At 41.5% G+C, this 25,815-nt stretch overlaps 1 protein-coding gene across 2 annotated transcripts in view; it reads left to right on the forward strand.

Annotated features, from left to right (window-relative positions):
* LOC111874949 (syntaxin-16) overlaps window positions 1–25,815 on the forward strand; it is a 79,139-nt gene that overhangs the window by 10,136 nt on the left and 43,188 nt on the right. The window contains exons 4-5 of one of the 2 annotated variants that reach the window (XM_033755657.1): window positions 9,245–9,519; window positions 16,434–16,547. In XM_033755657.1, the coding sequence (XP_033611548.1) occupies window positions 9,245–9,519; window positions 16,434–16,547 (389 nt within the window). Of the gene's footprint in view, window positions 1–9,244; window positions 9,520–16,433; window positions 19,403–25,815 lie in introns of those variants that run through there. The other variant, XM_023870838.2, reaches the window with a different exon arrangement.

Here is a 25,815-nt window from a genome sequence, read left to right on the forward strand (position 1 = left end):
TTATTTTAATGTGTGAACATGGCATGCAATGAACTGGTTTGATGTGGATAAGTAAGCACCTGAAGATGGCATTATTATGCCGAAACATGTAGTGCGAGGGAGAGAAGGAAATAAATGAGTGTATGCACTGCAAGACGGATTAAATAAATCATGGACTTAAATCAGTGCAACAGGACGCTAAAATATAACATTAAGACTGTACACTTTGAAAGCAGAGTATTTTGCATAATTCTATATTTCACATGGATTGTGGGTTAATGGTGCCTCTTTGTCATGGTGCATCCCACTTTAGGTTGAAATTTTCAAGTTTGTTCATGTACATAGCATAAAAGGTCTCCATTTATCATGGACAGAGTAGGCCACAGTTGCTTACTCTGCATTCCTTTTCATTTATTATGTAATTTTTGCATAAGTTTAAATAAAGTGTGTCCTGTGATATAAGCCCCAGGGTTTAATCGTACAAGTACAACACTGTAACACAGTACTTGAATTTATAAATGTTTCTAAACAAAAATTTCCTGTGCAGAAATGTAAAACATGCCAGTTGAAATCATCCTGTCAGTTACATATACAGGGTGTCCCAGGAGGAATGTGCCAAACTTCGGGANGGGTTGAAAAATATGGTCACCTGGTTTGCAGTGGCACACATAAAAGTTTGCTTGGTGACCCATTTTCCATTCAGTGTTTGGTGATTGGCTTTTAGGGTTGCAGCACCCACAAGGCAGAACACATTTGTGCCATGTTCCGTTGTGCAGTTTTCAATCAGTAAAGGTACTTAATGTGCTACTGCTATGCCACTGGCCAGAGCAGCCAAGTTGGGGTCCAAATTAGAAAAGTCCTAAATGAGGTGAGATGCTTGGATTCTACCGTGGGAGATTTCAAACTCATTTTAACTCTTCAATGCAGATGTGTAAGCGTCACACTCAGCACTGTACTGTGGTTGTGTCCTTTGTACATCCCTTTAAGCTTTGCCTGAAAATATTTAAACCTTTGCAGCTGGTTATGTATATGAGATAATTTTGTAATTTTTTCACACAGAGCTGAATAAATTATGATTTTAATAGCTTTATTAACCAAACATTCTGTATATCTGAGCCATGCTGAAGGTCAGCTCGCTCTCGGCGTGACATCATGGCAGCTGCCATTCCCGGATTCCATCCCCACCCCTAATAATGTTGACGTACTACTCTCATCACGTGACCCCATCCCACCTCCTAGTCTCGGAACGAGGAGAGACTTACTGTGCAGTATGTCGGACGACGTTGACCAGAGAAGACGATTACCAGCTAGCAGGGATTGTTGTTGGAAGTTCCGTTTCAGCTGGGTTACTTCAAAATTTGGTTTGGTATCTGGCTGGCTGGTAAAGTAAGGCTGCCCGCATCGCAAGCCTTTGGGTAGGACGGTTGCGATGCGTGTTATCATTTTGTATTTACCTGTATATGTATTATTTGTGTTTGTTAGGGGGTAACCCATTCAAAGCCCAAGGGAAGTTGGAAACTGGGGCGAGTTGGTTTATTTTGTGTCACAAGTTCTGGCAACGAGAGATTGCTTAGAAATCGTGTATTGGGTTGTTGTACCCCGTGTTCTGCCAGAATTATGTGTTTCTTTGTTATGTCTGTACTTTATTTATTTTCTTATTAAATTTTCTTTATTGTTATCTGGGGCCAACATATCACTGTAGCTCCTCCACATAGCTTGGATACCCCACGTCTATCTCGGGGAGCATGCAAACACAGCAGTAGAGCCAGCGACGATGGGCTGCTTCTTTCCTCTTCATGGCTCTCATAATGAATAGCATTTGAGAGAAGAAGGGGAAGGGGGCGGTTCATATCCATGAAGAAAGTAACAAGATCATAATCAGAGAACTGTGTGATAGCTGAGTAAGATTTGAGGCTTTCACGGCGGTGACTATGAAGAAAGCAGTCTTCTGGGATTTGGCACCGTGTATATGTGGTGTTAACCGACGTTTCGGAGGAACGTATCGCCTCCATCTTCAGGGTAGAAGAAAAAGTATAAGAAATCTGCAAGCGACAAGACCGTGAGAACGGTAAAAGCTGAAACACCCATCCGTACACAAGCCTGATTCACATTCGCTATGCCAATAAATTGTTTCTCTTCATTTTCCAAGTTCTTAGCATAATACATCACCCCTGTGGCTTAACTTTCTTTCCTGCAGCGGGACTTTGTTCTAAGAAGTGACATTCGGTTAGTCTCTTTCAAGGTGGTTCCCTTGAAGAACAGCCATATACTTGTACATGGTTAGGGACAGCAGACCCATGTTTCTGTATGATATTTTGTGTCAGAAGGAGCCAGAATTTCAGGGAATCTGTTCCCTTATTGTTTGATGTGTACCAGTATATTGTGACGTGTTGTGTATGTCATGCGACAAATAACTTCACGTGGGTCTCAGATTTAGCGAATCTTTATTGGACACTAACTCTTACACTTATCATTTGCAATATCACTTGACTTCTGGCCGAATACTCAATGCAGCGTCTCACCCATCCTTCACCGTGGTTGGATCTCAGCTGTCTATGGTGGCAGCTATCCCAAGATTGTCTTCTTCTCAGTACTCAATCTTCAGTACTCCAATACTCAACTTCCGTTCGAGGCCAGGCCCTTTATATAAGGCGCATGTGGACTCACGTGTTCGGCAATCCGTTGCTTCAGGAGCACTCCCTATAGATTACACTGGCAACATGTTTGTCTCATCTGTTGTTACTCAACTACAGTTCGTTGCTACAATTTGTCGCTGCAGGAACTCCACAATTTCCACGTGTTTGTTGTCGTGGAAGTGTCCGTTCCAGTTGTAGCGGTTATGGCGGTGATGGATGTAAGGTAACGCGTCACATTGCTCCCTTCTAAAGGTTGTTAGTCCCCAAACAGCCTAATGGTACTTCCTTGGTTTCGTTTCCTAAAGGCGCCCATCTTCTGCGTGTTAACTCCACCTTTCCTTCAGTATTTTGCCTTCCTTCCATCTGCCCCCCTTCTTCCAGAGTGCTCCCCTCAAGCACTTCTGTGGTCCAGGATTTTTGGTCCCATTGTCTCACATTCATTCCTCACTTTCATTCGTTTCTCATTTATTCTTGCTGGGGAGGCTGGTGCTTCTGGGTTACCAGTTCCTCCCATGTGGGCTGTTTCCTTTCTTTCGTTTTGGAGGGGGTGAACCCCTCCACATTGTCCAGTGTCTCATTTTCGATAATTTACTGGAAATTGCTACTGCTTACTTCATGATTTCCAGCCCGATGCCCTTCCTGTAGCTCTCGTTTGTTGTCCTCTCGCTTCCAAGCCGTAGCTGCTCCTCAAAGTCTCGGTTCCTGGTTCATCTGTTGTCTCCCTCCGTGCATCCATCCTTTCCGGGTTCCTCATACCACATTGTCCCTGGCACAAACTTTCCCAACGGCATTATCTGTGCCCCGTGCCACTCCTGCACGGTGGGTCATCCTAGTTCTAGAAGCGACCAGTATTCTCCGTGGGTGACACTTTTCCTGGGTAATGAATGACTTTACGGTGTCTCTCTTGCATCGTGCCACTGTTGCACGACGGGACATCTTCCTGTCTATTGTGGCACGGCATGTTGTCCCTCCACGGGCCATGGCCAATTTCTTCTGGGGTTTACAATCTTCCCATGTTGAATTTTTCAGTTTCTAGCGGTGGCGCTCCGCAGCCAGTTTTCGGTCCTTACCCCATTTCCTCGGTTCTCCGACCGGCGTTATCATGGCGTCTTCTGCGGGGACCTCTTCTTTCTGTGCCGCCTCAGTTTTCCTGTCCAGTGAGGTCGGCTTTCTTGACATGCCTCCATCTCTTGGCAGGCCAACGTCTCATCACGGTTGTCATTCACCCATTTGTCTCTCATTATGGTCATCTCTTCTCGCCATGCTTTCATGTTGGCCTGTCTGTCAGCCTCCAGTTTGGCCAGTAGTTCCTTGTGGCCCATCTCCGCCTTTTCTTGGCCAGCTCTGATTTCCTTCAGCAGCAGTTCCATCATCTGCTGTGACTCCATTTTAGCTCATGTGGCATTATAACACTCGAGGTGGCGTTAGTCTAATAACTCTTCCAAATTCGCCTCAGAATCTGAACTGATCCCACTTCTGACACCAGTTATCACGTGTTTGGCATATCATGTGACAAATAACTTCACATGGGTCTTGGATTTAGTGAATCTTTATTGGACACTCACTCTTACACTTATCACTTGCAATATCACTTGACTTCTGGCCCAGTACTCAGTGAGACATCTCAACTATCCTTGGCCATGGTTGGATCTCAACTGTCTCTGGTGGCGGCTATCCCAAGATTGTCTTTTTCTCAATAATCAATCTTCAATACTCCAATACTCAACTTCCGTTCGAGGCCAGACCCTTTATATAAGGCGCACGCAGACTCAGCAGAGGACACCCCTTGCCAAGGTTCGATCTCACATGTTCGGCAATCCATTGCTTCAGGAACGCTCCCTATAGATTACACCAGTAACGTGTTTCGTCTCACCTGTTGTTACTCAACGACAGTTCGTTGCTACAATTTGTCGCTGCGGGAACTCCACAATTTCCATGTGTTCGTTGTCATGGAAGTGTCTGATCCGGTTGTAGCGGTTGTTGTGGCAATGGATGTAAGGTAATGCATCACAGTATTATCATGGAATTACGGATAACTGTATTGATTATCCTTTTGAATAATTATGTGTACCCCTTAGAAACTTTCTATTGCTCAAGCTAGCAAGGCTCTAGCATATGATCTTTGAGATCAGCTGCTTCAGAGTTCAAATTCTAGTCATACACAGCTGCAGGTTTTGTGTTTTCCTTATTTGCTTTATTTACTTAAGAGTATTTCATCTCTTTGGTTTGTAAAAATCACAATTACTCTCTTCTTATCCTACCAGGTGTGTTCTCCTACATCTCCTGATTGCTGGCTACAGTGCACCCCCTTCTTCAGTATTTTATTCTTTACAGAGGAGGAGAACATTTCTCCTATTGGCATATAAAGTGCTGACACAGTCTATGCCTTTGGATTTCAAGAATCAGGCCATCTCTGAACAGTTGTGAAAATAGTCCATCCAGATAGTGTGTCCATGATCAAGAAAATGTTCCACTACCTTTATAAGAATTTGTAATGTTTTTTTGCATTCAAATGCTGAAATGCCAGTTTCATGCCACATCCTTTATAAATAAGGAAACACCAAACTTGGCAACCTTTAGTGGTATGTATTGCCTGAATGACAGAAGGCCATTCCACACAGTCAGATATTCTGTTATTGCTCTGTTCTGGTTTCGAGGGTAGACATTTTGAAATGTATTAGACAGATGCTGAAATTGGTGAATTGGGAGATTCTTGAATTTCATTCTTTTTGCTGGTATTAGAAAAGTCAATGAAATTTTTATTAGTTCCAGCCTTACCAGTAGTAGAATTTCTAAGAAGAATGAAGTGAATAGCTTATAAACAGGTTGCATAACCCCATTGTTCTGTTGTGTGTGTTACTTAGCAATGGCTGCTGTTTTGCAGATTCACTGCTTAGCAATGGGTCTGTACCTCACATTGCTCCCTTAAGGCTATCCGTCCAAAGTAGCCTGGAGGTGTACCACCATTTCTTATTTTCCAAGGGTTGTGATTTCCTTTATAAATAAGGAAACACCAAACTTGGCAACCTTTAGTGGTATGTATTGCCTGAATGACAGAAGGCCATTCCACACAGTCAGATATTCTGTTATTGCTCTGTTCTGGTTTCGAGGGTAGACATTTTGAAATGTATTAGACAGATGCTGAAATTGGTGAATTGGGAGATTCTTGAATTTCATTCTTTTTGCTGGTATTAGAAAAGTCAATGAAATTTTTATTAGTTCCAGCCTTACCAGTAGTAGAATTTCTAAGAAGAATGAAGTGAATAGCTTATAAACAGGTTGCATAACCCCATTGTTCTGTTGTGTGTGTTACTTAGCAATGGCTGCTGTTTTGCAGATTCACTGCTTAGCAATGGGTCTGTACCTCACATTGCTCCCTTAAGGCTATCCGTCCAAAGTAGCCTGGAGGTGTACCACCATTTCTTCTTTTCCAAGGGTTGTGATTGTGACATCCATGCTTGGTCTCACCTTCCTAACTGTTGCTCGGTTTTTTGAGGTGTTTACTCTCCAACTGCTCCTTCTGTTCCCTCCTTAAAGCCACTCATCCTGAGCTAGCCAGACCAGGTTTATCGCCATTATCTTCCTCTGGTTGGCACAATCAAAAGCTCCGAGAGGTGTCAATGCCCTTACCTCTATAGCTCCTACTCTAAAACTGCTAGTAGGCTCTTCTTTTGTTTTGGAGTGGGCTGACTGCTTGCTTCACGACCTCCAACTTGAGAGTTTGTCTGAGGATCTCATATAATGTCTTCTGGCTTCCCAAATGTAGCTCTTGTCTCCTGCTTCGTCCTACTACCGGTTGTAGTCTCCTTCCTCAGACATAGCTGCCGGATTGTGCCTCGGTCCCTTATTCCATTGTTGCATTCTGGTTGCACTCATTGTCTCTTTCCAAACGTCTGTCCTTTCAAGGTTCCTTGTACAGCATCGTCCTTACCTTGTCCCTGACGACCGTGTCCCTTGTGCAGTGCAGGAAGGGCATGGTGGGTCATCCATCTGTGGGTGGCAACCAGCTACTTCTGGGACCCACCATCGCCCTGGATCTGTTTGTTCTGCTGTCAATGGAGCCCTATGGCTAGATGCTGGTCCCCATGTCAGCCCTCCAGTGCTCTGATAGTTTCCACTGCAGCCTCTTCTTAGGGACTTCCTGATGGTTCACTACAACCTTCATTTCTTCCAGGCCGACTTTCATCTTTTCTGGGTTGGCCCTCGCCTTATCTAGACAGGCTTCCAATATGGCCTTCAATTCTTCTTTGTTGGTTTCCATCTTTTCTTGAATCGTTTTTATTTCAGCCAGCAGGCATGCCATCGTTTGTTTCACTTTCATAGTGTGGCAGTATAACGATCAAAATCCAATGCAGTGTTCAATCCAACCACTTCTGACACCAGAATATCATGATTTACTAGTGTGTGACTGTAGACAGGTTATGGATCGGTGAATTGGATTTATTGACCACTTATGTACACTACTCAGAACCACACTTTACAGTTCACTGACACACAGACTAGTGTATCAGTTTATTACAGTCTCCACTAGCTGTTTCCTGGCAAAATACTTCTACTGAGATATATTCTTCAGCTTCTTTACGCAGGTCCTCATGTCACAGCCGCTCTTGCAAAACTCTTGTTAACTACCAACTCAAATAACTAGGCCCCAGAATGGCGGCCATTTCACACCAACCTCCTAGTCTTCTCTTTACAGGCAAACTTCCAACTGACAACTGAACTCTCTCACTTAAAAACAGCTACTTCACATCACTTCATTCAACACAACTGCTGGCAGTTCCAACCAGCAACTGCATCATTGCTTCAAACTGACCTGCTTATAACATCCACTCCTCATGGTTAGCTTTTATCTTGGCTTGGTGGGCTTTCAGCCAGGAGACAAGAGTACCTCGAAGGACCTCACATTTCTCGTTATTGGCCCCTATCTTGACTTCCAACCTTGCTGTCCTTTCTTCTCAGGTGGCTTTTATTTAGGCCAGCAGACATGCCATCATTTCTTTCATCTCCATAGAATGGTGGTATAACGATCCGGTGCCTTCAGCCCAGTTATTCACCAAATCCAATCCTCTATAATCCAGTTATCCCATTTCTGACACAAGTTGTCACGTGATAAGTGACTATAGACTGGTTGTGGTTTGATGATCGGATTTATTGTATTCTTTGATACAGTGTGTGACCAGACTTGACAATTCACTATTACACACACATTATTGTCCACAGTCAGGTCTTCATTGCCATTGCTTGGTAGCAGTTTCCAATGGCGGACGTTCCCTTCCTCTGCATTCCCAGACCGTCCTACCCTCAGCTACCAGCTTCTAACAGCAACAGCTCACAATGACTAAATGCAGCAGTGCTCTGACTGCAACAATCAAAGTCAAAGTCACTCCACAACTGTCGGTTCACCACCAATCATCTTGTTTTAGCTCCAAGCCCCATGAGGCTCACAACCAGAATTTCCCCCCCTCCTCCCAACTGTACCATTGCAGTCATAGTCCTCATGTAACGTCCTCTGTGATGAGAGGCTGGGTTTCTTTTTTGGCACAGACCACATGGAAACCCTTTTTCCGTTACTGCTGTATTCTCTCACTGCTGTGGAAACATGCTTATTTGTGGAGCCGTTACCTACAATGGGCCTTCATGGCACAATATAAAGAACTGGAAAAAGTGCGGTAGAAACAGTGGTAAATTAATTGAAGATACTATCCCTAAAGTAGCTTTGGAGAACTGAGGAGAACCATAAAAACGTCATTCTGGATAATTTATATCCTGGCTGAGGTTTGAACTGGGAACCTTTTGAGTAGTTCTGAGAAATGTTACCACTTGAACTAACTTGCTTGATAATGAGATGGTGTTATTGAATTGCTTATATCAGACAAATTGAAAATGCAATTGTGTTGCTTTGTAGACCATCTAATATTGAAAATTAAAGTGAAGACAGTACTGAAATTTGTAATAATTAATAGTCAGTAAGAATACACAAAACATGAATGGTTGCATGTAAATATAATAGTCTGAAGAGTATACATTTTTTTGTGAGAAACAGGGCATATTGATAAAATTTGAATTTATTTCTTTAACCATTGTATCGTAAACATTTATGTATATTTGAAAATTTTATAAATTGACATAAACAGTAGTCAAAAATAGCAGCTTTAAATATTTATTTGACTCAGAACTTCTAAAAATTATACCCCAGTGCTCTTTGGAGGTACACACCTTATCTGTCACACTCATCAATTAATCTCTCTTTTAAATTTAATGCATTTAACGTTATCTTACATGTGACCAGCAGTTGTTAAGAATAAACAGTACAGTGATGAGAAGAAACTAATCTTTTATGCTGAGCACCAGTGAGAACCACAGTGAGGCACCAGAAAATACTGATCCACCTTTTTCTGGAAACTGGCATAGTGTTCCAGTTACCAGATTTTCATAAATGTTTCCAGCCCAGCATGTGTATGCTAAAGGAATCATTAGATAAACAGTTGCAAGCTGCCATTTATTTCTAGTACCAGTCCACAGTTTAGGCCCCCTGAGTATTGGTGCATGTGTGGTAATTACACTCTCATTTTAGCCTCTGTGGCTGTTACAGTGCTGATACTATGATGTGTGGTTTTGTGCATTAACAGAGTTGAACTCAAGAGAGGAACGTTCGAAGCAGTATTTTGACACAGCATTAGATCAGGACTTCCCACAAGATGCTGATTGGGAGGTATATAATATTGACCACCAGTTTGGACTGGGACCTATGGCTGGTTCTCTTGCCCAGCAGCAGCTTCTGTTGCTTGAAGAAGACAACACACGGATGGCAGCTCAGAGAGAACATGAAGTGCGGCAGATATTCAAATCGATTGTTGATGTAAATGAAATTTTCAGAGACCTTGCACACATGGTTGCAGATCAGGTAATGACTATTTTATAGAAGCTTTATTCTGCTTAAATATATTAGCCTACTGGAATCATTCCTAAATATACATGTCATCTTTTCTATTTCCATTCCTTTGAGGTATACACTTATTTGTAGGAAATGTCCATTGTTCTGATTTGTCGTCCCCTTGTAACGTTTGATAAAAATTTGAATTGTGAGTGAAATGCACAAAGGTCTGGATGTTTTATTTGCTTTGTTTTAAACTGCCTGAACTACTTCATAATTAACAAATTTATTTTCTTCGTAACATACTGTGACATGTCTGCTGAAAGCTGTAATAGCAGAAGCAGAGAAGACGTCTATTGCTAGGCAACAGCTCTCTAAACATTTTTCCATAGCATCTGAATTACGTGACCACAGCGACAGATGCAAACGCAACAGTAGAGGAACTGTTGGAACCTGTGTTCTCTGTTGGTTCCATGCAGAAGCTATATGAGGAGAACCAGTTGGGGCTTTGAGTAAGTTCTGCAGACAGACAAGTTCTGAGTCAGAAGTCAGAAGCCTGCAATAGTGAAACACAGCTAGGAGTCATTGGCCAGGAGTTGGGGTCATGAGTTCAGAGTTGACAGTTTAGTTAGTTGTGAGAGAGTTGCCAGCCAGTAAGGACATAGAAAACAGAGGATACTGTTAGGATTCATTACCAGGCAACAGCTAGTGAAAACACAGAAGACATAGCATGTGCTGTAGTGAGAAGTAGGGTGCGTGATTTAGTAGGAGTGGTGTAGTTACTTGTTGGTACAATGTATCAAGTGTTCAGTATATCCATTTACCAATCCAAACCCCATATGTAGTAAATAACACATGACAGTATTATAAATGCAAATTACTGATGGATGATGATACGAGAGTAAAAATAAAAAGTAAAGTAAAGCTATCCCTGTACAAGGCCGTGAAGGCCCGTAGGGTTGTGAGACATTGAGAGTCCAACATTATCTAGACAATCAGCTCAAAGATGGCAGTAAGGTTGTCAGCCTTATGCGCCAGCCACACTTTACTCCCCAGGAAAATTATTTAATTAATTCCTGGTACTCATTTCTGTTAGAGGCTGAGTCAATGCTAGGGCCATAGTGCGGCTGGAAAGATTAGGTCAATTGAAAAAAAATTCAGTGACCTCATCGGGACTTGAACCCGCGACCTCCAGCTTGTAGCATAGCCCCTCAACCAACTACACTACTGTGGATGATATATTTAATATCTGTATAACTGGAACAAATCAGCGTGAACATCATCAGTGCGTGCCAGGTGGCCAAATAAAATGGACTTGACACCAGCAGAAAACTGAATATATGATAGACATATGAATAGATGTGTTACTGGTGTGGAACATGCCATGGAAGGAAGATACTTCAAAAGTGAAGAATGGAAAAACCAGATAAACTTGTTGTAGATTACAAAGTGAGACAGGGTCTCAACATATAAATACATATTTACTTCATTATTATCATCATCCTGTCTCTCTTTTGGTTCCTCTTTTCTAAATATCCCCTTTTGGGGACAGGGTTTCATAATATTCCAGTTACCCAGTTATCAAAACAGGCATATGTGAAGTTTACCATATTTATGATGAAATATGAAGCACAATAATAATATATTGTAGCATCCTGTTTCACATCATTTATTATTCAACAGGTGTCACTGATTCACCATCTCACATGCAACACATCCTTCTAAAACTTATTTAAAAGTTTCCTACATACACACAGTGTAATGTACAGAGACACATTGTGTGTATTGCACATGAGACGGTACATTGGTGACATTTGTTGAATAATAAACTACAACTTTAACACTTCACGGACCGGTGATTTAAATATTTAAATCACCCTGGGGACCAGCGTTTTTAAACCTACTACCCTAACTTGTGCACTGTTCACTTTAAAAATTAATATAAAATTTCCTAATTAATTTTATGAACTAAAATTTTTGGAGAAGACTTACCAGAGCTCCTAGAAGTGCTTCAGAGTGTGATATTTCTGGAAACATTCCCCTCTGTGAAGAGGCATGACGCAGAACTTGCGGACGTAGGAAGTCTTGCTTTGCTTCTTGTGCACAGCGCACACACGGCACTGCCTAGAAGGATACTTCCCCGTCAATTGTTAGCTCATCACAATTTTCATGAGGGTATGTTTCCGCATATCACCTGAGAATCGCCCAAGGGGGTCCATATGAGGCCTCCGTGGGGTGGGAGTAGATGGTCCTGGTCGTACTACATCTGTGTCTGACGCAGGTTCTACCGCCACTGTGAGGTCTGTAGCCCAGGCTTTTGCCACATTCATGAGAATTGCCTTGTATTTCAAAGTTGAATTTTCGTTTAGCTCTTTGAAAACCAAAAATGAATTGAAAAGGGCACAATTTATAAGCCACAAGGCAACTTTCTTCGTCCATTTTACTGTGATCCAAAATGGAAACAATAGTTTCTTGCAATTTCTTGCCGTCACCGGAATATATTTCTAAATTTCCAATATAGCCTGAAGTGCTTTCCATGACTACATGAACAAGTAGGCTATACTTCGTGAGTTTCCCAGGATTATACGTTCGGAAACGAAGCCTTCCCCTCCAAGGAATCACAGATTCATCCAAAGACAGTTGCTGCTCTGGCTCATGAACTGTCTGAAATTTCTCAACGACAAAGTCTAATAAGGACTGAATTTTGAAAAGCCTGCCTGTTGATTGTGGCTGCAGTTCATTATTATTGAAATGCAAACACCACCATATCTGTTCAAATCTCTTACGACTCATGAGTTTGCCAAAAATGGGAATTTCTAAAAATGGATCAGTGAACCAATAGTCTTTCAAATTATCCCTCTTTGTAAACCCCATTAGAATGATTATTGCCAAAAAAATTTCATTTCTGCTGAAGTGACATCCGCCCACTTCAACACCTTATAGGTACTGTCGTACGCCTCACCGTGTTGGAGATAGTATCTGTTGGTCTCCTGACACAACATGTCAAAGAAACTATCTCCAAATAACAGTTCATCTACTTCAGACACTTGCGTAGGGTCCGATGGCATTTGTCTCACCCCTGGATCACCAGTAAACTTTCCCAAAGTGGGTGTTTTGTCCACTTTACCCCATGTGGCTGTCCCCGCAATGCTAGCACTCGCACTTTCATCGGAGCTCTGACTGTCACTTTCACTTTCTCTTCTGGTCACAATATTTTGGTGGCCCCTGAGACTGCCCTCGCTATCAGAAGACGAAGCAGTTGGCAAGTCAGATAACTCATCAGAGATCAAATTACAGATTTCTTCTTCTCCGAGAGCCTTCAACTGCTTTCGTCTCTGAGCCATGTTGACACTGAGAATATCTTGCCTCACACATAGAAGCTTCGACTTGAACAAAGGGACTTTTCTTTAGAGTGAGAGGGGAATAGAGATGGTCACGTTGCTGACTCAGAAAACAAATATTCCGAAGGTCAGCTACGCAGTACTTTTACAGACACGTGGCCACCAAAGCGAGGAACAGTGTGTTGCAAGATAACGCGTCCTAAAAGCCTAAATCTAGGCGGCCGGTCTGCCACGTTTAAAACCCAAACACCTAGGCCTAGGCGTCTGGTCCGCGAAGTGTTAAGATCTCAGTGATGTCTAGCAAGAAATACATGATCTAGTTTAAATTTAAGGAGAATGGGCAAGTGAAGGTAGCATATGCTGAAAATGTATGCTTTTTTAGGCATCCCTTCTTCATCTGTCTTGGTATATGCCATGTGTTGTAAGAGTGCACATCAGCTAGTTAACAGGATGACTGCAGGAGCTTGGGTAACATTTTTGTGGGTACACTAATTAGGTTTCAGTATCATTCTAGTGATGTTCCTGAGCCTTTAAGTGTTTCCCATTACGCCTGTTTTAGTGATAGTATGTATCTGTGATGTTTTACAATGATTTTTGTAGGCTCTGTTGTAACCGTTCATTCTAATTGGTGGACTATTTGTATTAATTACGTGTAAATCTATATTAAGTTAATACAAAGAGATCTGGCAGATAGCCAACTCTTACACGCAGAAGGGACATAGTTCAAGTTTTGCTATGTGGACAGGAAGTAACATCTGGTACTTTCCTGGAATTCTGGCAGTTTCAGCAAAGTCGGAAAGTCTTTGAAAATTTGAGAGCTGACAGCTTGGAACAGCTATAACTGAAAAGTGGGACAGCCGGAGCCTCATACCCTGAACGTAATGCATGAAGGGACTGTCAACCTTAGCATCAGGTCAGCATCTGCCAGAATCACATAGCAAAGCAACATGATTGGAAATTCACAAATTTAGGGAACCTCCTAGTTTGAAAACTTAACCAATGGCAAAAGTGGAGGAGTGGACTTCTCTTGGAGTCTGTGGTTCGTGGACCTGAGTATTCAGAGATAGAGAGGGCATTCCACCTCAAGGAGTCTTCATCCAACTTCGGTGAAGTCAGTTTCAAATTTACAACTACGTTCCTTCAGAAAAGAAAGTATTATATGTTAATTACAATTAAGTGTAAACATTAGAGATTCATTTGTATTCAGTGAGCTGGAGGGAATTAAATAATTACTAAGTGCAAAAGTCTGAAGAGGTGTGTGTGACTGTAGTGAAAGATTCTTCCTGCCTTGCCCAAGCCAGACCTGTATAAGACCCTGGGATAAGAACTCACCTCTACCAGTTACCGAGCAGAACCCAGTTACTCCCATCTTTCCCTACTTGCGAGACACCTAAGAGTGTACAGGAAGCGAATTCTCGCCTACCAGCACCAACAACCACAATTCTCCTCCCTTCCCACCTAACTTCTCGACATCCACGAGAAGAGGGAGGACGGTGATAAGTGGAACACAACGTAGGAGCAAGGAGGACGGTTACACAGTGGCAACCAACGCAAAGGGCCCTACGAAGTGAGCGGTTAGAGAAGTGACGACCAACACGTGGGCTTCAAGCCTCACTGACGAGCGGTTAAACTACATCTTTTCACCATATTGCAACTTTCTAGTTTATTTTTTATATAATGAAGGGTTTGCACTCTTCTTTGGAAGTCTATTTGTCACAGTGTTTAGTGCCCAGTAGCATGAGCTGTAAGAAATAATTAAGTGATTTTGGGGACTTAATGTAACATGGCTAGTGGTTATTTGCAAATGTTTTTAATTAATGTACACTTCTCCTCCCATCCATTTTGGCAGAAATTGAAAGCTTACTGCATGTAATATAATAAAATTACTTTAATAATGTAAAATATAGAGATATTTTTTAACTTCAGTTAATGAAGTAATTATGCTAGTACTATTATCAGCTGGTGTTACTGAAGATAAAGAATTCAGGATGTGAAAAATCAGTTTGGCAGGAGAAACTGAAGTACTCAGAGAAAACGTGCCCCAGCGCCACTTTGTCCACCACAAATCCCACTTGACTAGACCCGGGATCGAACCCAGGCCGCCGCAGTGGGAAGCCAGCGACTAACCGCTTGAGCTATGGCATGGCAAATATTGAGCATAAGTAGGTCTACAAATATATCTCTTAATATAATCATCTACACATTTCAAGGAATGCCAGGAACATTATATATGTTTTATTTATATATAGCTTTTGTGACTGCTGCCAGAAACAAACATATTCCAGAGCATTATAATTAGATACTAGTGGTCTTCTGGGAAGATCCTGATCTTAGTACTCACTGTTTGTGGGAAGCTCAGATTTCATGCCTTCTCTGTGGGTGCTATGGTATGTGATGAACCTTGGACTCTGTTTTACAGTGTGGTAATCATATAGATAGTCAGTAAGGCTCCTTGGATGGGGGATCAGCCCACTGCAAGGCCACTAACTACACAGGGCAACACAGACAGAGTAAATGCAAACAAACATCCATGCCCTAGACTGTGGGCACTGTGATCGACTCAGATATCATATAGCTATTCACAATTAAATAAAAATTAACTTCTACTAATAATGACACGCAGGACTTGTAAGGAATGTGCTGTCTTATGAGCAAAGTATGAATACAGGAAATTAGATATTAGTGACTTTCTTAATGACTGTTGATCTTAAGTCTTTGCATGGAGATGTTTAAAGTTGGAAATATGAGCGTAAGTCAATAAGTAAGCTAAAAATGGTTATAGAACTTAAACAAATAAGAGTACTGATTTGAAAAATTCTTTTATTTCTCAACATAATCTCCCTGTACATTCAGGCACTTATCCCATTGTTTTACAAGTCCCTGAAAACCAGCAGCATAAAATTCTTTGGGCTGCTGTTGGAACCAGGCGGTGACTTCCCTTCCTATGGCTTCATCGTTGTGAAAATGTTTAAGAGGGCCAAACAAATGGAAGTTGCTTGGAGCAAGGTTGGGGCTATACAGAGGATGCTTGAGGACTTCCCACTTGAAATTTCGCAGCGTCTCATTTGTCTTGTTGGCAGTATGGGAACACGCGTTGTCATACAAGAGCAACACGCCTTTGGTGAGGAGTCCTGGTCACTTCCATTGAATGGCCTTATGAAGTTTCCTGAGGATGTTACAGTAGGAGTCGGCATTTACGGTTTGTCATTGAGGCTGGAATGTGGTGGGCAGTATGTCTTCATGATCCCAGTCACCGCCTGGCTCTGACAGCAGCCCAAAGAATTTTATGCTGCTGGTTTTCAGGGGCTTGTGAAACAATGGGACAAGTACCTCAGTGAACAGGGAGATTATGTTGAGAAATAAAAGCATTTTTCAAATCAGTACTCTTATTTGTTTAAGTTCTATATCCATTTGTAACTTGCTTATTGAATTACCTATCTGATCCATATATAAACACAATTCACATATCAAGATTGTCTCAACAGTGTGAAAGATCTGATTTGCTTGGCTGAAAAAATTTCGAGTATGGAAAACAATGTTTGTTACAACTGATCTGTTTATTAAAGCGTCTAGTAGTATGATAACCCATTCTGTCTCTTTTAGGGTACAGTCCTGGACAGGATAGACTACAATATTGAACAGTGCCAAATCCAGGTACATCAAGGCTACCAGCAACTTCAAAAGGCTGACAATTACCAGAAAAAAAACAGGAAGATGGTATGCATTCTTGTTCTTGCATCAGTCACATTAATTCTTTTCATACTTTTTGTAATTGTAAAGTTGTAGCTAAGTTGGTCTAGTGAAGAACTCAACTGATCTCATGAAGAGTTTACTTTGGCACTTCTGTACATTTAAATATTGCCACAGTGGAAGAAAGTTCATGACATAATTTTCTCAGAGTGAGAAAACTGTATTTAAGTGGTTTTATGAACGTATGATCCATTTTAATGGGGTGTAGTGAATGAGTATACCCAGCGTACAAACTCATTCACTCTTTGTGTCACTTATACCCATTTTTGGATCAGTGACAAATTGTGCCACATATCAAGCTTTGAACCCATGACTTTCTGCTGTCCTACATTATGCCATACAAATGAATGCCTAATTAGCATATGGATTTCATTTTTTCTCTTGCTCATATACAACAATCATTCAGAAAGTGAAGACCGTTTACACAAAGCACTTGCGCAGGTCAACGAATTGCACCATTGCAAGATTAGCAGGCCTCAGTAATCTTTTATTAACAAGGCAAGTGAGTGACATGCATGCTGATTATATCATTTTGCAATTTTTGTAATGTTTCAAAATGAATAAGGAAATCAAGAATCCCACCAATCATGAAGTTCGAGCTGTAATTCTGTTTTGATTAAGCAAAATGTCTGCCTGATTGAAATTTACCTCAACTTATTGCTTTATATGCAGAAGGTGTAATGAATGAGTCAGATGTCACTTTCTAGTGGTGTCGAATGTCTGATAAGGGCTGGAGAAGAGTTCATGACAAGAAGCAATCTTGGTGTCTGTCCCTCATCACTGAGGACTTGAAAAAGCAAGACTGATCGACACATCAGGACAAACAGGCATTTCACTTTTGATAAAATTGATGAGAAATTTCTTCAGATTTCTTGAACACTAATTCATGAAATTGTTACGGAGAATCTCTACTACAAAAAAATTTGTGCAAGATGGGTGCCATGAGTGCTCACTGAAAAGCACAAGAGTAAGCATGTGGGTGGTGCTTTGACATTTTTGGTGCATTATCAGTAAGATGGCAATACTTTTTCAGACCAGATGGTCACAGGAGATGAAACATGGGTTTCACACATCATCCCTGAGAGTAAATGTCCATCTCTGGAGTAGTATCATTCTCATTCACCACTAAAACCCATGCAATTCAAACAGACATTGTCAACTCGGAAAGTCCTTGCCACATATTTTTTTTAACTGGAAAGGCATGCTTCATGTGAAATTCATGCCAAAAGGCCAAACCATCAGTGATGTGTCATATTGTGCAACCGTGAAGCAACTATGATGCGCCATACAGAACTGCCGGTGAGGCCAGCTGTTAACTGGAGTGGTTCTGCTGCATGATGACACACCCATGCATACTGCCACTAGCACATGTGCTAATTTCTGGCTTTGCCTGGGACCTTTTCGTGCATCCACCCTACATTCCGGATCTGGCTCCAAGTGATTTTCACTCGTTCACACACTTGAAGCAGTTTTTGGGCAGCACACACATGGTTAGCGATGAAGAAGTAGACCAGTAGACTGGTGAGGCATACAGAAACTCATCACACAATATAACAAGTGCCTGAATCTTCATGGAGATTATGTGGAAAACAATTTAAGGTCTGTAGTAATGATGTGAAGTTTTTTTTTCCCCACTTTTTTTTTTACAAAACAGCCTTTATTTTCTGGACAACATATGTAACTTGTCCAAAATCATCTGGTCTGCATTGGATTTAATGTTCTGAGATATGATACCATGTAATTTGATAGCAGTTTATCGCCTCCTCGTTGGGTACTGGATCAGCTTAATATTCAACTCTGAAGATGGAGATGTTACATTTCTCTGAAGTGTCAGTGAACTTCTGCTGGATCACATGGTGTCCTATCCTGGAATATCGTAGTTTTCAGATTCAAGTAGAGCCTCTAGAGGGGTAACGTGCATGGTCTCCACCACCAACATCCGATCTATAAAGTTAACGTATGCTTCTGCAGAGTGTATTTTCTCTGCTGATATAGTCACTGATAGCAGAGTGCTTTCAAGTATCCTGATCAAAGATCATCTGTGAACTGTTGCATTCTGTTTAGAGCATTTTATGGTGGTGATTATTCAGATTATGGTATGAATTTTGACATTGCATCATCTTGTAAGTAGATGCCTATGTCACAGCCCAGAAGACCATAATCTGAGTTCATCTTATCATTTGTCCAAGTGTCATACAGCCAAAAGACAATGAGATTTTGAGTGTATGTCACTGCCTGTGTTACTCATCTTATTTTAAAGAAAATACCTTAAGTGTTCATCTTCTGCTAAGCAGGTCTTGATTCATGTGAAAGTATTTCTATGCAAGGAACAAAGCTCTTGTCTTCAAATAGCATAAATTGTTTTGAATGCTCTCTCTCACTTCTTGAACTCACTGAGGACTGTTTGCATACACTAACTTTCAGTGTGCTTTTTAAGTAAACATAAAACAGATTTGTATCTGGTGACAGGAGGCCACCATTCTCAACTTATCACGCACTTACAACATAGTTAAGCCAGTGCCTTCATAGGATTACTTGTCATGTGGGCCGTAACATCATCCTGTAAGAAGGACCCATAAGTTTTCACTTCATTTGTTCCTTGATGAACAGTGCGATGAGTAATGTTGTAGTGTCTTCAAAAAATCTCAGACCCTATATTCCGTGAATGCTGATTGGCATACCAGAGTCCAGCTTTCAGACTGTGGAAGGAGACTTCACAAACAGGAAGATGATTTTCTGCACTCCATTTGCAGCTCTCTGTGACTCTTCATGTATCCACTTAGAGCAGACTCACCCACATAAAAATAAAAGAGTACATTGTAGATTGGGAATTCCTTTAACCACTAGTTCCTGAAACCATGTCAGTACAAGATTCTTCCTTCACAGTGTGTCCTTATATAAGAGTTTGCATGGCTCCAGTTTTATATCAGTAACATTAACTTTAGTAATGTCAGCAACATAGCAACCAGGGTGACATTGACTTGAGTGTCATTAAGCAGTGGGAGAGTCCATTACACAAGGGGAATGGCTTCAGATCTCATCTCTGTAGGTACTGTAGTGTGTGAATATTGTTTGTTGCATTTTAAGTGGTACATCCTGTACATTCCTAGCAAACAGTAATAGTTTGGTGTGAATACAGTGGATTCCAGTTAATTTTGACACATCAGGACTAGAGTACTTTGCCCCATTTAAGCAGCTGCCCAAAATATATGAAATTGCATGTAAAGGGTTGAAAAGGTCTGTGTACATAAGATGAAAGATAAGCTTTCCATTTATTGAGTAACAGAATTATTGACTTTAGAAGAGATGAAACCATTGGTACAAATCACAGAAAAATATTTACCCTGAAAACAAATTTGATTCATTTCCTTTTAAACATGCATACATTGCTTAAGAGTTAGTGGTGGAGGAATCAGCTGAGTGTTTCCTGCTGTGTTTTCTTGATTGACTTCAATTGAACAAAATGAGTGCAGGTTTCTGGTGCAGATAAAACTGCCCTCATTCTCTTCCTGCATGAAATAAGGTTGTAGTCCAGCAGTAAATTTCCTGGCATCCTGGCTGGTCATTCCTTCATGCTCAGTGGTTTCCTGATCTTTTGATGTGGTATGGTGTTTTGCCATAATTAATACAACAGTTACTTTCTTGCAATTTCATTTTCATTATAACACTGAAGACTGTTGTTGATGATTGAAAACTAAATTTCCAATGTGGTGTATTTCCAATATGATGTAATTTTCACTATCAGCCTTATTCAGAATCTCAAGTCTGAGAGTTTAAAATCACAGTGAGCAAACCAGTTCTGAATGGTATTGGTACTTCACACAACTATTGGCAATAAAACGTACTGCTCATAAAAGATCAGTGTTTGCACTGACCTCCTTAGCTGTTCAAGATGATTCTTTTTATTAACATATAAGTTGCATATTTACAATCTACTCCTGACTTTATGGAGTAATAAATAAATTTGCTTTAAGTGGGTGTCTTGAGTAGAGAAATCATCCACTGATGATGCTTTTACAGGCCCTGTAGCAGAATTATAATGGCTTTAGCTTTCTTCATTTGCAGGTTATGGTAGTCAGACAGACACTCTCTCTTCAGTCTTTTTCTTATGTTTGTTGGGTTGCTGATTTCTGTAACTAGTCTGTTATTGTGTCCAAGTATGCTTTGATGGTAGAGTGTTGACAGTCAATGTATTTCTTCTATGACAAATGAGATTTACAGATCATTATGGAGAGTAAAGTTGGAAACATACCAAGGTACATTGGTTATTAAGTGCAAGACTTCAGATTGAAATCTTTGAATTATTTTTGTGTTTGATGGTTTTTGCAATCCCATAACTGTATACCATATGTTCATATGGGTTTTATTATGCATTTATAAAGTAGAAGTTTCTTATCGGCAGTATTGATATTTGGGATCTTTTGAGCCTCTTTGATGCCTTCCAGATTGTGTGATCATGTGATGTAGTGTTCAGATGTTCTGTTTTTCACATTTGCTAAGGCAGTATATAGTTTTTGCCTTAGTCTGTTATAAATGAGCCTGTCATCATTGTTTCTTCAACTCTGCCATCTGCTTCTTGCTCTACATTTTTTGGTTACGAGCTCTCATATATAGAAAGGATATTATCTGTTTCTTTCTTCTTTGGGGTTGGTTTTGAATACCACACTGCTGCCTGTATTAAGGTGGTAAAGTACTAAGTTGTCTCGTCCAGTTTGTTTGGTTCTTTTATTCTTTGGTTCAAGTGTATGTGTTTTTCTGTGTATGTACAGAAGCTGTCCCAATTTGTTTGCTTTGTGATGAGCATTGGAATAGTTGATTTACTTATCACGTGTGTGCTTATAGTTGCGACTACAGGAGAATGGTGCAACGATAGCTTGAAGCCGGGTTCAGCTTGCATGTAGTTGGATGTTATGTCATGGAGTATAAAAAAGTCCAACAGGTGTGGCAGCTTTTTTGGGTCTGATGGCCAATACATCAGTTTGCCAGTACTGAATTTTGCCTATTTATGGCATGTAAGAGATTTCTTCCTCATTTCCCATTCCTTATGTTTATCATTCTAATCTGCACCTCTCACGAATTTAGATCCCAGTGCCTGGAAAACCGCTGTCTACTCTTCAGCAAATATAGCATGTCTGGGAGGACAATAGATTGCAGAAATTGTAAAAGGTAATGTGTTAGCATCAACTTGAATATTGGCAGCTTGTATTTTTTCTGACTGGTGGTGTAGTAGTTCATGGTGAGTGCACTTCATATTATAACAGCTGCACCCCCATGTGCAGTACCATCTGGATGATGACTATGATAGACTTTGTATGGTATTTTAAACACTGTTCTGGTAGTAAAATGCCTCTACGATATTAATGCAATATAAATTTTGTGTATTTGTAAGAAGTTTCGCAGTTCTAGTTTATGATTTGATAGCCCGTTGGCATTCCAGAATACAATTCATATTGCTCTTAGAGTGGGTACTACAGACAGTGGGGAGCATGTCTGAATAATACTGGTGGAGACTCCCTTCATAGCGGGCTAGCCTTGGCTAGTGATGACACTGCTATTGAAGGCCCTTAAAAGGACCGTTTTCTGAAGCCGGATGTAAAACTTGCAGTAGCAGCTAGTCAATGCTGCTATCAGTGAGGCCAGCTGGCTGGCGAAGCTCTCAACAAAGTGGGTCAACCAGTGTCAGAATGAAGCCTTCGTGTGTGTTGCAGATAGGTCCCCTGGTCCTGAACTGACTGACACCCTTGCTCGAGTATGTGTGCCTTTTATAGGCCTAAGGCGGACCCTGTTTAGGGGGTGTGCACGCCTCGAGAGAGGGGGTTCGCCAGGTTCAGACCAGATGGAACCCATCTGACAACCAGGCAGTGGCCTGCCCGTATCTTCTTTATTAACCACATTATATACAAACTTTGTAATAACTGAGAGGACCAGAGTGTAACCCCGGTCCCCTTCACAAGCGTATGATACACTACTGCAGAGTCTACTGCAGTGTCACTGTTGTTGGCTGCACCAAGCACTGATCCATTAACTAAATTAATCCTCTAAGGGCGGCCGCCATTTCGGCCCAAGCTATGGGCTTTTGATCAGCGTAATGTCGCACTAGTTCTTGCCGTGGTGGTCCTACGGAGAGGGCCGCAGTTGAGGTTTGCGTCACATCTGTATACAGCTGACGAGAAACTAGAGGCGGATGGAATCGACGCTCTGTGTTGAGAACGCCCGCCAACATGAGCATGGTGATCCATGTAACATTGCGTTGTGTGATGAATTGTGCCAGGAACTGGGGCCAGGCCATGGCCCATGTGAGCCATGACACATAGCCCGCTATCCGGACGAGGTCTTGTCTGGAAGCATGCGGGACCAGTGTGAGAAGTTGGCGCAAGTGAACCAAACAGGCGGGTGTTGGCTTCGTTGTTCCTGTATCACAGTTAATCTGAAGGCCCAAATAAACAATGTTGGTGACTTTGTATAATATTGATTTATCAAAATTTCTGCAAAACCCGAGGTACTGAATTTCCTGAATGATGGCTGGAACTGGAAGCTCATCTTGCTCTGAAAAGAAGAGCCAATCATCCAGGTATGCTACCATGGTGATGGCAGATTTCTTGTATAAGTGGCGAGTAACAGCTGTGCTTATTCTCTGCATGACGGATGGGGCCAATGGATGGCCCATGGGTAGTCTTGTCCATGCGTAGCGAATGCCATTGTAGTAAATTCCGTAGTTATGCTGTGTGTCACTGGAGATGCAGAAGTAGTAAAATCCACTTTTTAAATCTAGTTTGAACATTTCAGCATGAGGCGGAATGGTAGAAAGCACCTGTGCCGCAGAGTATAATGTTATTGGTGGCTTTCTGTACCAAAGGGTCCACGGTGAAAGGTCCAAGATTGGACGGGCCAAGCCATTGCCCTTTGTACTAAGAAGAGGCGGAACGCAGAAGTTATGTTACGGTCTCGCCGAAGTAGGCCCTGTTGTTCCAAATCGTTGACAACTTGTTGGAGAAGGGGCATTGGTCTGGTTGGTTGAAATACAGACGGAGCCCCAGAGGGAGCTGGAAGATTAACTCCTTTTGTGATTACCTCATGGTAATATGAATCGTCAATGGTGATGTGAGGCAAGGATGGAATGGCTACCGACTGATAGTGGGTTGGTGGTGGAGGCCTTTCTATGAGGTTAAATTGTGGCGATGCTTGAAGATCGGCTTCGTCTTGTATATCTTCAGACGGTTGCTGAAGTTTCTCACCATGGGTATCCAAAGATGTTTCGGTGGGCCAGTCAATTTCGTCATCCTATAGGAGATCATCCCATGGAGCAGACCGAAAACGCAAAACTGTAGGTTTGTTGTATGGGTCAAAGGAAGACCAGAACTCAGCCAGAGGGCTGAGGGCAGGGCGTGTAGGGCCACTCGCCTGCCGAATCCTATGTGACGGGCATCTGCGTGAAGCTACCATTTTGAAAGTACATGTGTGTTGCAGATAGGTCCCCTGGTCCCGAACTGACTGACCAGAGTACTCTGAGGGCACACACATATATATATATATACACACATACTTCCAAGACATCGCAATAGAAAAGGAAAGTACCTCCAGGCACTAAGCCTAAGGAAACCTTTACATAGAATGGCCGCAAGGCCCACATACGAGAAAACATATTGATCTGTATAATGTTCCACCTATATATGGGAACATAGGAGTTGCAAGGTGTTGTATCCCAGTATTTCAGGGATACTCAGGTTCGCCGAGCGGTGAGCGATTCAATGTATGGGGTTGGGATTAGGTGGAAAGACAACGGCAAGCAATTGGATTTAACTGTGCTATATTGTTAGAATAAGAGATGCTTGATGAAGTACATAGAATTTGGCGGGCACTTTAAATATTCCCTACAAGGGGTGAGGCCGCAGTCCTGCCCGTCTAACCCTTGTGACAACTGGAATCCGACTCTCTGTGTCTCGCCTTCACCTCCAAGCTGCAGTCTGCCCTAGTGCCCCAGTCAGTCTGAGTTCTGTCCTTCACACGTGTGGAAGGGGAGGAGACCACACACACATTTGTTTAGGCTACGCATTGGTTGCTAGCCGGTCCACAGCTTGGAAAGAATATTTAAAATGCCCAAGAAATACAAAAATATAGTACACAATTATACAAGTACTCACACTTCCATGTATGCAACACCTCCCCTCCTCAGGGGAGACCATTTTACACTTTAATTGGTCTCAGAAACAAGACTTGGAAATACGGAGTCGGCGGGACCTGCGTACCTCCGGTTCTGTATTGGGTGCATTTATTTATCGTAATGGCACATCTTCTTGTGCCACAGCTAGGCTCTCATTGCTTGTATGGATTTTAATATTCACTGTGTTACCTGATCTGTTTGAATGTGTTATGGCCTTTATGCAATTTACCTTTCCTTTCAAACAGTTATACAGTTTGTATATTGCATACATTCCATTAAAAAGAAGCAAACATACACCAATGCAGAATAAGAGTCATGGAAGTTGTGTGTAACCTTTCCCATTCTTGTTCCATGATGATGCACTCAACTTCAGCAATCTTAAGGCTTGCAATATTTAAATCATCCAAATGTGATACAATGTGTTTAGAATTTGTATTCAAATGTATGGAACTAAGATTGATCTTCATGCCTAATTCCTCACAACACTCGTACTCCAGATTCACTCCGGACATCAAGTCCTTTGCTTGCATCGAACTGTTTACAGTGACAACAGAATGCGTTTGGAGCAGAGCAGATTTACTGTAACCTCTACAATTAGTATTCATTCTTAGTTTACCCATCCCACTTAGTGCTACCTCGGCTGGGTTCCTGTCATTACAGAGAATTGCAATACTCTCACTTGTTGGGATGAAATAAATCCATTCATTGTTTTCCAGTTGTGTCCATACTGAATCAGAAAGTTCTACTATGCACTTCTCGCAACTTGGGGAAATACTTTCTCTAGACTGCAATAGCTTAACCATACAGTTCTCATGTACTTGTGAAGACAGGAGGGGGTTGATCCTGCTTACACATGTATACTCTTATATTTATCTCTTTACATGTATCTAACCAATACTTGTCTGTCATGAAATAATATTGTCTTGCTTTATCAATCCATAAAAACAAGTTTCTAGTATCTAAGTACAAAAATTTGTTTGATCCAGGGACTTTGGAATAGGAATGAGTTTATATATATCAAATTGACCCCTGTTCACCAAGGGTACATGGATCACGTACGCTAAGACTCCATTA

This window comes from Cryptotermes secundus, unplaced genomic scaffold (assembly GCF_002891405.2).
Source record: "Cryptotermes secundus unplaced genomic scaffold, Csec_1.0 scaffold712, whole genome shotgun sequence".
Lineage (NCBI taxonomy): Eukaryota > Metazoa > Arthropoda > Insecta > Blattodea > Kalotermitidae > Cryptotermes > Cryptotermes secundus.